This window comes from Barbatula barbatula (genome assembly GCF_947034865.1).
Source record: "Barbatula barbatula genome assembly, chromosome: 21".
NCBI classification, from domain to species: Eukaryota; Metazoa; Chordata; class Actinopteri; order Cypriniformes; family Nemacheilidae; genus Barbatula; species Barbatula barbatula.
Window position 1 is genome coordinate 3,861,037 of NC_136784.1, and position 13,039 is coordinate 3,874,075.

The 13,039-nt window shown below is 38.8% G+C and overlaps 2 protein-coding genes across 3 annotated transcripts; one reads left to right on the top strand and one right to left on the bottom strand.

Annotated features, from left to right (window-relative positions):
* Positions 1 to 2,332: 2,332 nt before the first annotated feature.
* Positions 2,333 to 10,721, bottom strand: trim46b (tripartite motif containing 46b; the record flags this gene model as incomplete). The annotated part of the gene is made up of 12 exons (XM_079484465.1): positions 2,333 to 3,766; positions 3,863 to 3,930; positions 4,002 to 4,231; positions 5,764 to 6,102; positions 6,978 to 7,099; positions 7,329 to 7,582; positions 7,658 to 7,753; positions 8,056 to 8,202; positions 8,319 to 8,517; positions 9,227 to 9,377; positions 9,480 to 9,735; positions 10,698 to 10,721. The coding sequence occupies 12 exons, from the start codon at positions 10,719 to 10,721 to the stop codon at positions 3,334 to 3,336; spliced, it is 2,319 nt and encodes a 772-aa protein (XP_079340591.1). The 3' UTR covers positions 2,333 to 3,333.
* Positions 10,722 to 11,446: 725 nt separating this feature from the next.
* On the top strand, positions 11,447 to 12,758 carry s100a10a (S100 calcium binding protein A10a). 2 transcript variants are annotated; one of them, XM_079484466.1, is made up of 3 exons: positions 11,447 to 11,563; positions 11,780 to 11,945; positions 12,106 to 12,758. In XM_079484466.1, the coding sequence occupies exons 2-3, from the start codon at positions 11,805 to 11,807 to the stop codon at positions 12,268 to 12,270; spliced, it is 306 nt and encodes a 101-aa protein (XP_079340592.1). In that variant the 5' UTR covers positions 11,447 to 11,563; positions 11,780 to 11,804; the 3' UTR covers positions 12,271 to 12,758. The 2 variants fall into 2 exon arrangements, with proteins under 2 accessions (XP_079340592.1, XP_079340593.1); XM_079484467.1 differs by lacking the exon at positions 11,447 to 11,563 and having other exon boundaries at positions 11,672 to 11,945; positions 12,106 to 12,738.
* The last annotated feature ends 281 nt before the right edge of the window (positions 12,759 to 13,039 follow it).

The window sequence follows — 13,039 nt, forward strand, 5'->3', positions numbered from 1 at the left end:
GGATTTTCTGATGTGTAACGCCTTGTTTAGATAATAATCCAGAGGAAGATGTTATTGCTCAGAGGTTGCTCCTTTATAGATCAGGAGATTTTTTTATTTAAGTAAAACGTAATTTTATATGTTTCTCCTAAATTTGCTTATGGAAAAGAAACAAATAAGACAATTATGATATGCATTTTTTGGACAATAATACAATAAGAGTATAGAAGTGTAAATCTGTATTTGGATAAATGTTATAAGAAATGTTTGAGGAGATTTTGAAATCTTTGAAAATATCCGGCTGTTAACCGCAGACATGGCAAGATTTGAGCTCAGTTTTGTTTCATTTTTATCTGATAAATATCTGAGATGCAGAAGACTTAAGCCATTTGCTCTCTATTGATCTCACTGATATCTATAAGAAATATTAGAGATATTAAAGTGATATCACCTGTGATTTTTCATCATGGCAATTTTTCACATGGCAATAGGCAAATGTTTGCAACTACAGGTACAGTTTTCTTTAGAGGCTTTCAAGTTTTTTAAGTTTGAAGTTGTTTCAAGTGTCTCCGAAGCAACATAGTTCAAAACAAACATGAAGAATAAATGTATACGATTCTTGAAAAAGGCACATCTTAAAAGGAAATGTAATAGCAATTTATTACGGTATGACTTGAATCATTTTTCTTAAAATTGTTCAAGATTTTTGGTCACTACATAACTCTCATAATTCAATTTCTGTCATTTTGAGGTTTTGATGACATCAATATTTTGAATATATAAATATTTATGTGGAAAATATGATTAATAAAATATAGGCAAATGTGTTGTTAGTATGTATATTAGTTGTTAATTAAACAGATTTCTGAGAACTCAATGGACATTGCGGTGAAGGCGATCGAAGTATGAATGTGCAGCGGTCTGTCAAAGAGTTTTATCCTACAACAACACAGTATTACCACCGTCTAGCCATTCATCCACCCCTGTCTAGTGCACTACAGACCTGACACAGATGGTAACAACTAGTACAGACCCAGAACAGCTGGTAGAGGTCTAAGCTCATGGCAAAGTGGATCAGCGGGCGCAGCAAAGCGACAGGCCACAGAGACTACGAAGCGACCCTTCACGGATATTTTAGTCCGTGGTACTTTGGGGAAATGACTGGTTCTATTAAACGATAATCACAGAAGGTTAAGCAGCTGCAAAGCTTCAGAGGTATTTAAAATCCCCCCTCCAACTCTTTCCCCCCGACTGTGTATAAGACTTCCTGGTAAGGATTAGAGGTTTCATCTGCGTGTGGTGTTGTGGCTACATACCTTCAGTGGGTCTAAACCCAATCTGCTCTTGAGTTTTTCTTCTCTGAGAATGAAGAAGGGCTGCATGGATGAGGGAGAGAAGGAAGAAAAAAGACTAACAAAGATCAATATGAAGATAAAGAGAGAAAAAATGAGACTTGGAGATGGACCGGGGATAAAAGAAGAGTAATGGAGAGGCGGCGTTTAGATGAAAGCAGAGAACGGACACATGAAAGAGCGAGAAAAATCAACCCACGACGCCTGATTTTCCAGAAACGTCCTCCCAGCGCTCCTCTGTACATCACACTTTCTGGAGCAGTGATTTTTAGTGAGGGCCAGCCAGAAATGTGGAAAAGTGGGGTGGGGGTCTTGGCATTGCCAGAAACGTAAGCCAAAAGAGAGATCTGTGCTTTCAAAACTTAACATTTCTGAAACGTTACATTCCATGAGAGAAAACATTGGCTAACCCCTCCTTCAGCTCATAATTTCTCAAAGGGTCTGTCTAAGCTGAAACATACCTAACCACTCCACGTTCTGGTTTCTTACCAATATGGCAGCAATTAAAGACATATGTGCATTTTCATATAAGACGGTAAAACAGCATATACACACGTGCATATCTGCATAGTAAGAGTCTGACATCAAACTTTGGCAGGATACTTGAGAAAATGTGCATTTAGACTTGTGGAAAATGTGGAAAGGAAAATGGGCCGCATGCTTTATTTTAATGCTAAGTGATATATAATGTTCATAGTGTACACAAATGTTTTGTTTCATATAAATAAAACGTTTCTTTGCTTATTTAAATCTGTCCATCTCAGCCATGTGCTTCTTAAACAGGTCCTGGTTTTCTAAACGGTGCCGTCGTCTATGGCAAATAAAATGTTTTTGCAACCTTAATTTCCTTTGATAGCTGTGTAGCTGAAAGACAATACTGTTGCCATTTGCAATAATTGTGTAATTCCTGTTAAAGAGCAGAAACTCCTGCCCCCTATTGGTGGAAACGCACCATTGAAAAGAAAATATAAAGACGTTTCATTCATTTTGTGATTTTTATTAGTGTATTACACGTGACATTAAAGGGCAGTCCTCGTTCTTTCCAGAATGATTTTGCGAATCTCTCTAAAGCCATTCCAGAGAAGCACAGCCAAACTGAAATCAATCGCATGAGTCAAACTCTTAAAAATATTCTCTACAAGCTTTTGTACGGATTTGCATAAAGTGATTTACAATAGTGGATTTAGTGCATCGCACACACTTCCAATGTCATAAATATTGAGTAAAGCAGTGCATCTTCAATCTACCGCATTGCAGATTTTCATTCTTTAAATAAGATTTATTATTACCTAAGCTTTAACTCGTTTAGTTTTTAATATTTGCCAATTTCTAAACAATAAAATAGGTTTGTTCAGCAATATAATACATTGCTCAGAAAACATACTTCCATAGACTTACAGCAGCCTAGAAGCCACAAATCATGGTTCTTCTCAAGCATCTAAGACGAAAAAGCAGCAAGAAGCATTTGGTCTGGTGTTAAGCATACGTCAAGTAAATATTTTAGTAAATGCTCCAGTTGACAGCTGAAAGAGTTTAACAGGTCTGTCCTGAAAGCACAAGGCTAGAGGGTGTTATGGCAGATGTTTGCCATATAATTTGGGTTACAAAATTAGGCCTTGTGTAACAGTCTGGAGTTTCTGCTTTGTTTGGAGAATAATTTGCTAATATGAAAACTGAGGCACCTGTGCTACACCCAAACACAGAGGTTGCCTCTTTTAGGTTGGGAAATATACATTTTGGCATATATGCTGAATATATATATATATATATATATATATATATGTGTGTGTATGGATAAGCAATTCTTTAGTAATTTATATAGATGACATTAAGTTTATAAATCATTGGAAGAGGTATAGAACTCAGCAAGCAGTGCAACAATAAAGGCCTCTCAAAGATAATGTTTGGTGAATATAAAATAAGCAGAGGTTTATGCCAGATGCCGTTAAAAATCGTAAAATTTGAATATATAAAAACAAGAATCAATCAAAATATTTCGCTCTTAGTTCAGTTTAGTAACACGTGATTGAATGGTGACCCTCCGTACAGGGGTTTGATTCGCATTGCGATTGGCTACCATTTCCTGTAGCTGTAAAGCCCCGCCTCCAATGAAACAGAATGCTGGGCACACAGGGGCGGAGCAGTCCACGGGTCCCTCCCAGAGCGGGCGGAGAGAGTGGGCATCGTAAAACGTGACACGCCCTTTCTCAAAGTCGAGACACACTCCCAGCCTCGGAGGGAGAGGATAGGTCACGCCGGTCGGAGAGGAAGGGCCGTTGGTGAAGCCGGACTCCCTGCAATTGGCATTTGCGTGATGGGAGCTGGCAGAGGGGGGCAGGTAGATCTTGCCCATGCCCATCGTGAGGAACAAAAAAGGCGGAGGGGAATCGGAGGAATCTTCTGCTCCGCTGTCATGGCCGCTGTCAGGATCATATCTGTGAGAAGGAATAGGTGGAGTTGTGTCACAGTGATGTCAGATATTTCATTTATGTTTAACTGTTTGGCAGATTTTTCTGCCCACTTGCTCTTACCGTGGACTCGCCATGTCCAGGGGGAGATGAAACCATTCCTGAAGTTTGGATTCTAAACCCACACCAACCTGCAGAGCAGAAAGAAAACGTGAAAATGTGTTTTTCTTGATAGTGAAATGCATATCCTTTTATAACTTGCCTTAACCAGGTAGGAGCCGGGCTCTACCGAGCACGCCCAATAGTGTCTGCCCTGCGTTATGGCCACATCACCCACAAGCAAGTCCGTGGACAGGTGACAGGAAGTGAGGGCCCTGTCTGCGGCCTGCAGCAGGGAGAGACCGGGCACGCTGCGGGCACATCGCTGTTCCTTACTCACCACCAGTCTGTCCGCGTGCAGACCCCAGCGAGAATCCAGGTAAAAATTTAACACTGATAGAGGTGGGGACGGGGCACAGACAAAAGGAAAGTAGAGGGAGGTGGAGACAACAGCAAGGTAATCCGGGAAAAGTTTTCAGGACGTGCAAAAGGAGAAGAGGGCATAAATACAGGAATCAGGAAAACAGTAAACAAGGAAAGAAGTAAAGAGAACATACTGGGAACAGCAGGGTGAAACGCAAGACTAAGAAAGGAAGATGATTTGCATTCCAGCAAATAGGCGGAGAAAAATGTCACAGAGTTCAAGGCCAAGAATGATATTACAGATAGATGTGGAGCTGCTGTTGTCAGCGTAAAACAATGTCTAAGCTATAACAATTTAAATTTGTATTTTGCATTAAAGTGTGTAAATAATCAGATGTGATTCATTGGCATTCAGGTTTGCAAACTTTTCACAGTGCCTGAAGAAAACTTGGACCGCAACGTGGGAAATTAATTTCGTGACACAGCATATGTTTTTATTATGTTATTAATAGGGCCGTCAAACGATTAATCGCATCCAGAAGAAAAGTTTGTGTTTACATAATATACAGTATGTCTGTGTACTGTGATTATTTATTTTGTTTTTATAAACACATATACATACATGCATATATTTAGGAATGAATGTCTTAAATATTCAATATTTAATTAATATCTTTACTATTAAACTTAACCATTTGTTTATCATTTTAATTATTGGTAAATATGTATACATTTATGCAGTACACAGCATGTTGTAAACACAAACATAGATTCTGGATGCCGTTAATCGTGATTAATCGTACGACAGGCCTAATTAATATATATTTCCAAATTTATTATTTTCCCCGTTTTGCTTTAACCTTATAGAAGTTAAGACCAAGATTTAGCCATGAATGTCTGCCTTTTGTCTGGGTGTTGCAAATCTTAGTTCATTATTTGTAACATGGGCGGCGTTAAAAGTTAACATGTGCCCATATCTACAAAACACATCAACAGTCAGAGCAGATTAAAAGATTTCACCTCATCACAGGGTTTATATGTACATTTTAAATACAGGCGATTTAAAATAAATCAATGATTAAGATAATGAAAAGATGAGGGAAATGTAAACAAGAGAAATAAACAAAGGGAAAGGTGACCAACTGAAATAGTTTTAAGGGCTATTAAATGGCAGAAGGCAAGGTGGCTGTAAAGAGCTTTTGTCAATGAAGCAAAACCATGGAAAAAACAAAGAAGTTGTAGAAAAAAAGAGGAAAGAATGTAGAAAGATGATTAATTTTGCATCGTTTTGAGAATGATTCGCATTCAGATAATGTCTCGACTCTACGAAGTATTTTGAATTATTTATTTTCGTATCTTTCATCACTACGAAATAATTTGCTTTAATATTTTAAATTGATCTCTCGTGTGACATCCCCAAATATTCTTATTTTCATCCTCCTAACCAGCATATAGACTAGAGAAATCTTTTTTATTAAACATGTCACATTACACCATTTCATGTTGACTTTGAAAAGTCTTCACAAGAATCCACAGATCTGCATCGTGTGTTATGTCCTCACCTGGAGCTGGTGGTGTGTGTAAATATACTTCCTCACTGTATTCCCCGAATCCTGCTTTATTGCAGCCTCTCACCCTCAAGACGTACACACTGTCCATCTCCAGCCTGTCAATCACAGCACAGGTCCCGGTCACCTCCTCCAACCTCTGCCAGCCCCAGCGAGCGGCAGCCAATCCCCCCCGGAGACCCCCTCTTGCTCCACCCCCTGGCACCACCCCGCGGCGGCGGAATTCCACAGAGAAATGCCAAGCAGGAGTGGAGTCCTGAGGCAAGCGCCAACACAGAAAGAGCTGGTCGTACGCAAGTGTTCGCTGCGTGTCGATCACAGGTGCGAGAGGGGCTGATGGGGAATACCAAGTTTGGTTAGGATTAGATGTTTGGTGACGTTATAGGTGATCAAGACAATACATTTAAAGGCGTGCATTTGTAAGTGTCCAAAGAGACTATATTATGAAAAGAAATACTTTAAAGTGAGTCCTAGCCCATAATGGCAATTCTAGCTTTTCTACCTTGAAATATTAATTTGTATTATGCAAGTAATGTTTACGGACTAAGCTTGTATACTATTTTGAACTAATAATAGTTAGTATTAGATATGAGGAATGCAACTTGCATTTTATGTAATGTAATGAAATAACATCAATAAATAAATGCTAAATTAATTCATGTAAATTAAGAAAAATTTAAAAGCAAATTGATCTTTTCTGACCATTCAACATAGAAAACATATTTTTATATATTTCAGTATATCAATTATAATAGTTTATATAAATATATACATTTTATATATTAACAGTCAATAATATGTCAATATATTAATATATATTTGAAATATTATTATATAGAATAATATATTCTTATATATTGGAACATAGAGAATAATAAATAAGGAAAATTATTGTGAAAAATTATTTAAAAGATTATTGGAGGATTTTGAGGGGTGCGTATACGAAGCTTATAATTGACAAACTGTAAAATATACAGTAAGTTGAGAGAACCCTTTAATAAAATGCTGATCAAACTCCTTCTAGATGGCAGCAGTTTACAAAGCTACACGTGATATCTTAATTTATTATTGTCCACAGAATTGTGTGTATTTCCAGCACTTTTCTGTCAAAACTTAACACAACATTCACAATGACGACACGGCTCCGCCCCGGCCAAATTGAACCCCTGTTCGTAAGGGTATTTATCTTTTTGTCATGTTTTTCCTACCCTGAATGAAGTTCAGGTCCGTGAGAAGTTTGAGCTCTCTGGAAACATCAAGCTGGAAGTGACGGAAAGAAGGATCCGCAGAAAGAGAAAAACGCTGCATAGATTCAATGGACTGGGCCAATCTAAGAGAGAGAAAGTTAAAGACTTAAAAGTTCTTTATTAACAATTCAAAATCATGATCAGAAACACAAAAATATTTTCTATTTAAATATGAAAAAGAAAAATCAAACATACTAATTTAGAAGATCATCACAAGTAGGAGAGAGAGAGGGTGATCACCCATCAACTCCACCGTAGGCCTCAAATGTTCAGGTGCTATCAATAGAAAGTAAAACAGATCGATTGTCTAACCTTTTGTGTGTCATCCTTGCTGCATGAACAAAGCTGGAAGGGTCATTTTCTTTAAGGAGCTCTTGAGTAAAAGCCATCAGGCTGGCGTGCTCCAGCAGACTGCGTTTCTCTGCCACCTGATTGGACAAGTCCTCTGCCCGTTTCTGCCGCGAGCCTTCCAGCGCCTGGGCCAGCATCGCCTGCCGCTCGGACAGCAACGCCATGATCTCCTTCACGCAGTGAGATAACTGCTCTTTGGCCGATACGCTGTTTACCTGCACACACACGATCGCTTAACCAATCAAATGTCTGCATTTCCTTTGAGACAGAGATTAATAAAGCGGGCATACCTCGGTTTGAGTGATGGCATTCTCCAGCTGTGTGATCTGAGTCAATACCATGTCCTGATTGGACAGGATGTAATTCATCTCCTTGGTGATCTTGTCCTGGGGTTTACAAGAAGTATTTACAAAAATAATTTTGATTAAAGTGAATAATTTACACTTGTACGTGCATTGCTACAAAGTAACTGCACAGATGGATAACACGGATTATTCTAATAATCGTGATAATATCGTTTTAATTTGAATACATTTTTAAATCATGCGTCAACGTTTATATCAATAGTTAAATAAATTTGTTTTCAATTAAACCGAATAATAATAATAAGATTACAAACCAAATTTATGATAATATAATTTGCTATGAAGCCAAGTGACCAAAAAACATTTCCAATCACAGAACTTACCTTAAGGATCTGATAGGCCTGGGTGACGGGTGTGATCTTGTGACCCGTGTGAACTCGCCGCAGTTTGCAAAGGGCACAAAGAAGCATCTGACACGTCTTACAGTAGAACTGCAGCTTCTCCTGATCGTGTTCTGGGCACGTCAAGACCTACACAGTTCACAGTATGACACTGTTCAAATAATGCAGGCTTGTTGCTTTCATCATATGCCGGACCTCAGGGTTTATATGGTTCATGTTGTAGCAGCAGATTGAGAGCGGCTCACCTTTGGCCTGAAGTTTAGGGTGGGCTGAACATGTTCGTGCTGGGCACGGGGAGTGCCCCAGGGGTGATAGAGTTTGAAGCACTCATTACAGAAGCTCGCTCTGCAGTCGGCACAACCTTTAGTGGCCTCCAGGGCCTGTGGCGGCTTACAGAACTGACATATGACAGCCACACTGCCCAAACTCACTGTGTGCCTGTACCTGAAGACAGAGAGAGACAGAGTTTTCATTGATTTGTTTTTGAGTATAACTGTCGTTATCCATTTAAAAATAATGAGTAACGTTTTTTGGTATAATTAAGTAAATTACAGATAATTTTAAGTATAATCGGATTGGCCATACAAGTACTTTTAGTGAATTTAAGATGATCTTAAATCTAGTTGAGTCTTGTATGCTAAAAATATACAAAAAGGTTGAAATTGCTTAAATAATTTGATGAGAAAACATATGTTGACATGCCTTCACATCATTTTTACTGTGTGTATGTGTGAATTTACAGTGGGTTCCAGCATTAAAACAAATAACAATGTTTTAGGATTGAAAAATAAATCAGTAAAAATATGTAAGTTTTGATCTAAATTACCATTATACAAAATTTCAACAAAAGGTCTGATTTCTATGCTCTAATTTCTAAGCTTTACTAAGCTATTTTTGCTTCTATCAAAGAATTGAATATGCTATTTGGAACATGATCACATCATGCTGGTATAATGTGAATTAACAAGTTTTGCATGAACTGAACCATGTAAAAAATACTAAATTCATGTACAATGGTCAATTCATCTGTACGCTCAAGTTGAAAAAAATATATATATTGGCAAAATATAAATGTAAATAATGCAAAGTGGAATTTGTGCCCCCTCAAACCTTTATATTGCTAACACCTATACACCATAAGCGTGCGCTGTACCTTTCCACGATTCTCTCCAGCGTGAGATTCCTCATGCATTCAGCCAATCCTCTCTCGCCCAATTCCACATCTCGCCCACAGGGGACGCAAGGGAAGTGCATGAGTGGAGGAGGACCCTCCTTTCGCCTACGACCTGGGTATGTCCCTGAACCTGTGTACATACACATAAAACAGACATAAAGATAAGTTTATATAGCATTTCTTCTATTCATTAAACATGTCATATGTACTATTCTCTGTTATCTTAACATACCTGAGCGCAACAAGCGGTCGACGCGGTCAGATTTGGGCATGGGTCTGCGCATCTGGCGAGGGGACCGTGTGTTGGGTGTGGAAGCGGGCGAGTTGGGCTCTGGTGGGAGCTCGGGCTGGGGGTACCCGCTCTGAACCAGCACCTCGGAGGCACACATTAGACACACGTTGTGCAGGCAGGGAAGCACTATGGGTTGCTTTACGATGTCCTTGCAGACCGGACACTGCAACTCCTGCTCCATACTCTTCATATTGGACTGAAAATAGGAACGGATAATGAAAGATAATGAAAAAGGTCTTTTTGCTGTTCAAATTTTAGATCAAATAAAACTGAGATTTAGGACCATTGAGACTTTTAACGTTGACAGTGGCATTCTTGATGAAAGCAGTGAAGTCTTGCGCCACCTGCTGACCTTGTTAAATAAGTCTCATAGAGCACACCTTTTTTCCTGCATTTAATGTACTTTTGTGAGTTAGAATAAGAGAGATGCTGTACACTTTGCACATGTGGTGTTTGTTAAATTGTAGTTAGTAGTTAATAGTTTAATGCCCTGAGCAGACCTTAGTCAGCTGATATACATTATTATCTCTATGTGTGTTTGTTTAATGGGTTGGTCATGCATAGTGCATTTGATTTATGTAAGAAAAAATCAATGCATAAATGTTTAATTGTGAGTTTGTTGGGTGGCCTGGATGAGTAAGGGACACACAGTCTCAAATGTCACAGTCCGGATATGCCTGGCAGAGTAGATCATACAATTTACAGTTTTTTGCATCATATAAACATGCTTTTCTACTAACAACCTTGAGCTTTATTAGTCACCAGTCACTGGGTATGAACCACATGTCCCCTAATCGCCGCGTTGTCCCTTTCAATGACAATGTCATCTTGCATGCATCAGACAAGCTTTCTCTAACCGTGGCTTTTTTCACATTATAACATATCATTTTTATATAGATTTTTCATCACATACCGATAAACCACTTTGAATAAAGGCATCTGGCAAATGCATAAATGTGTCAACGTAAAACACGTGTTAGGCCTTCGGCAGTTTAAGTCACGGTTGACATTTACCAATGTCAGATGAAGCTGGACCTCACCCACCTTGCAATGCAATGGCTTTATTGTCCTTTTAATACAAAATAAATGCAATGGATGCTATGACCTTATGAGATGCCTCTGTAAAGGCTCGGTGCGGTAGTCCGGCATCGCCCTTACCTTCACCTGATATCTGGACGCCATTACGGGATGATGTCTTTGCTCATCTGGGATCAGTGCTGTCGCGAATCAGCCTGTGACTTACCGTCATACAAACATCTTAATAGCGATAAACGTAAAGCCTATCGGCAGTTTCAGCCGCGCGATAAATCACATTATAACAGCGCATGCATCACATGGACACATGCAGGATGCGGATGAAATGTATCGAGTCCTCATCGTGGTAGCGAGTTGAAGAACGTACCGCTTGTTTTCGGGGTCTTCGCAGTCGATTTTCATATTTCAGGAAATCTTCTTTTGGCCGCCATTGCTTCTTCCTGGATGAAATGTAGGTTAGTAGGATGTCGCTACATCGGTGCTCGACTGAAGATGCTTTCGAACGCTATCAGCCTTCTGCCTGCATCCCGTTTCCGTGGCAACGAGCACGTCTGCGCCTTCATCAGCAGCATGCTGCGCATAGGACACATAGATGTGTCACAAAGTTTTTTTATTTACTTTGGAGGCAGCATAAAATTACAAAATAATTGTTTATTTGTTACGGCTATTATTAAAAATGACATTCCTATACCTTCCTAAGAATGACGCTTAAGATTTTGTTGAATATTTTCACATAGTACTTTTATACATAGCACATTTCCATCAGTTCTGAGACAATGAGATGAACGGTTACAGTACAAACACAACGATTCGTGATGTCATCAACCTCTTGACACATACCTTCAACAAAGCACAAGTTCATTGTGCTGTCATCCCTGCTGTTGCTCAATCGCACCTGATAACACCTTTACCTGCCCATGGGCTGGGTGATATAAAGTCCAAAGAGAGGACACCCAGCACATCTCACGTTCATTCCGAACATCCAAACGGTAGGACCTTTAAATCAATATTTATTTTAGAATGCGAAACCGGATTGAAAGGCTTAGATACTTCATCAGAAAACATTGGAATGAACTGAATGAATGAGTTATGATTAGGAAGGCATTTCTTTTTTTTTACTTTTCCCATTTTACATCATCAATATGAACCGGCTGCAAAACATTGCCAGGACTATTAATATTGGACTTCGTGTTGTCTCTTTATAGTACGAGATCCCAGCAGTGAGCAGTCATGCCGTCTGAGCTAGAACACGCCATGGAGTCCCTCATCATGGTGTTTCATCGATACGCTGGCAAAGAGGGGTCCCCCGGCACCCTGACCCGCCGCGAGCTCAGAACTCTGATGGAGAGCGAGCTTTCTGGGTTTCTAAAGGTAACCCTCTTCTTTTCATAATGGCTTTGTTTCTGATCTCTATTCAGTTCAACACTCTCTGTATGTGTTGAATAAACATTCTCAGATACAAATGTATAGTATCATGCAATGTAAGTCGCTATATATATATTGTTTATATTACTCTTTATCTTTCCTGCAGTCTCAGAAGGACCCGACCATAGTAGACAGACTTATGAAGGATCTAGATGCCAATAGGGATGGCGAGGTGAACTTTGAGGAGTTTGTATCAATGGTGTTGGGTTTATCCATGGCCTGTGAAGAATGCTACAGGATGCGATTAAGGAAGACACAAAGCTGGAAATGAACAAAGGGAAATATAAATAAAATAATTAAGAATTTTGACGAATTGATGTTTATCTTTTCACCTATTCAAATATATATATATATCGCTGCCGGGGTTAAAGTACTCTGGGTGTGTTTGATAGATCTTTTCATCTATTAAAATATATATAAAAATGCATTTCAAAATGTCTTATGAGTCGGTGTTATTGTATGTGTAAGGAGGGACGGGTAGGAATTTATTGAACGAAAACCATAAAAAAATTCCTTCGCCGCCGGGTTAAAGTACACTGGGTGTGTTTGATGGATGATTATTGAATTGTTCTTTGCACTTTAAACATTCTTCACAGCTTTTAAACGTTCATATCTTTATTATGACATTTCATTCATGAGATTTGAATTATGTTTTATGTCAGATGGCCGAATCAATTCAAATCCTCTTATTTTGTTTATTTGTTGTACTGTCAACTTTTTTTTCAATACATCTTTTACAATATTAAACATTTTTTCTCTATTACTGGTTGCAATACAAACACATTGCTGTCAGGAAAAACAAAAACAATTTTAAGATGAAATGTCTAAGATTGATCAAAGCCATGTTGCTATAGTAACAAAGCATGGAGATCATTATACCAGAGAGTGTTGTACTAGGAACAAAATACACATCTCTGTGTTTTTGGAGATCAGGTTTGCACCTCTCATTTAAAAAAACGATGTATATCTCAGCGTTTCACCTGCTCAGAGAGTGTCGCGTATTCTAAATTCCTTATTCTGTGAAATTAACCAAAGGGAAA

Excerpts from the sequence above, each read along its gene's own strand:
- s100a10a (XM_079484466.1), top strand. The coding sequence starts at position 11,805 with ATGCCGTCTGAGCTAGAACACGCCATGGAGTCCCTCATCATGGTGTTT. Across the intron at positions 11,946-12,105 it reads AGCTTTCTGGGTTTCTAAAG|TCTCAGAAGGACCCGACCAT; the intron begins GTAACCCTCTTC and ends TCTTTCCTGCAG.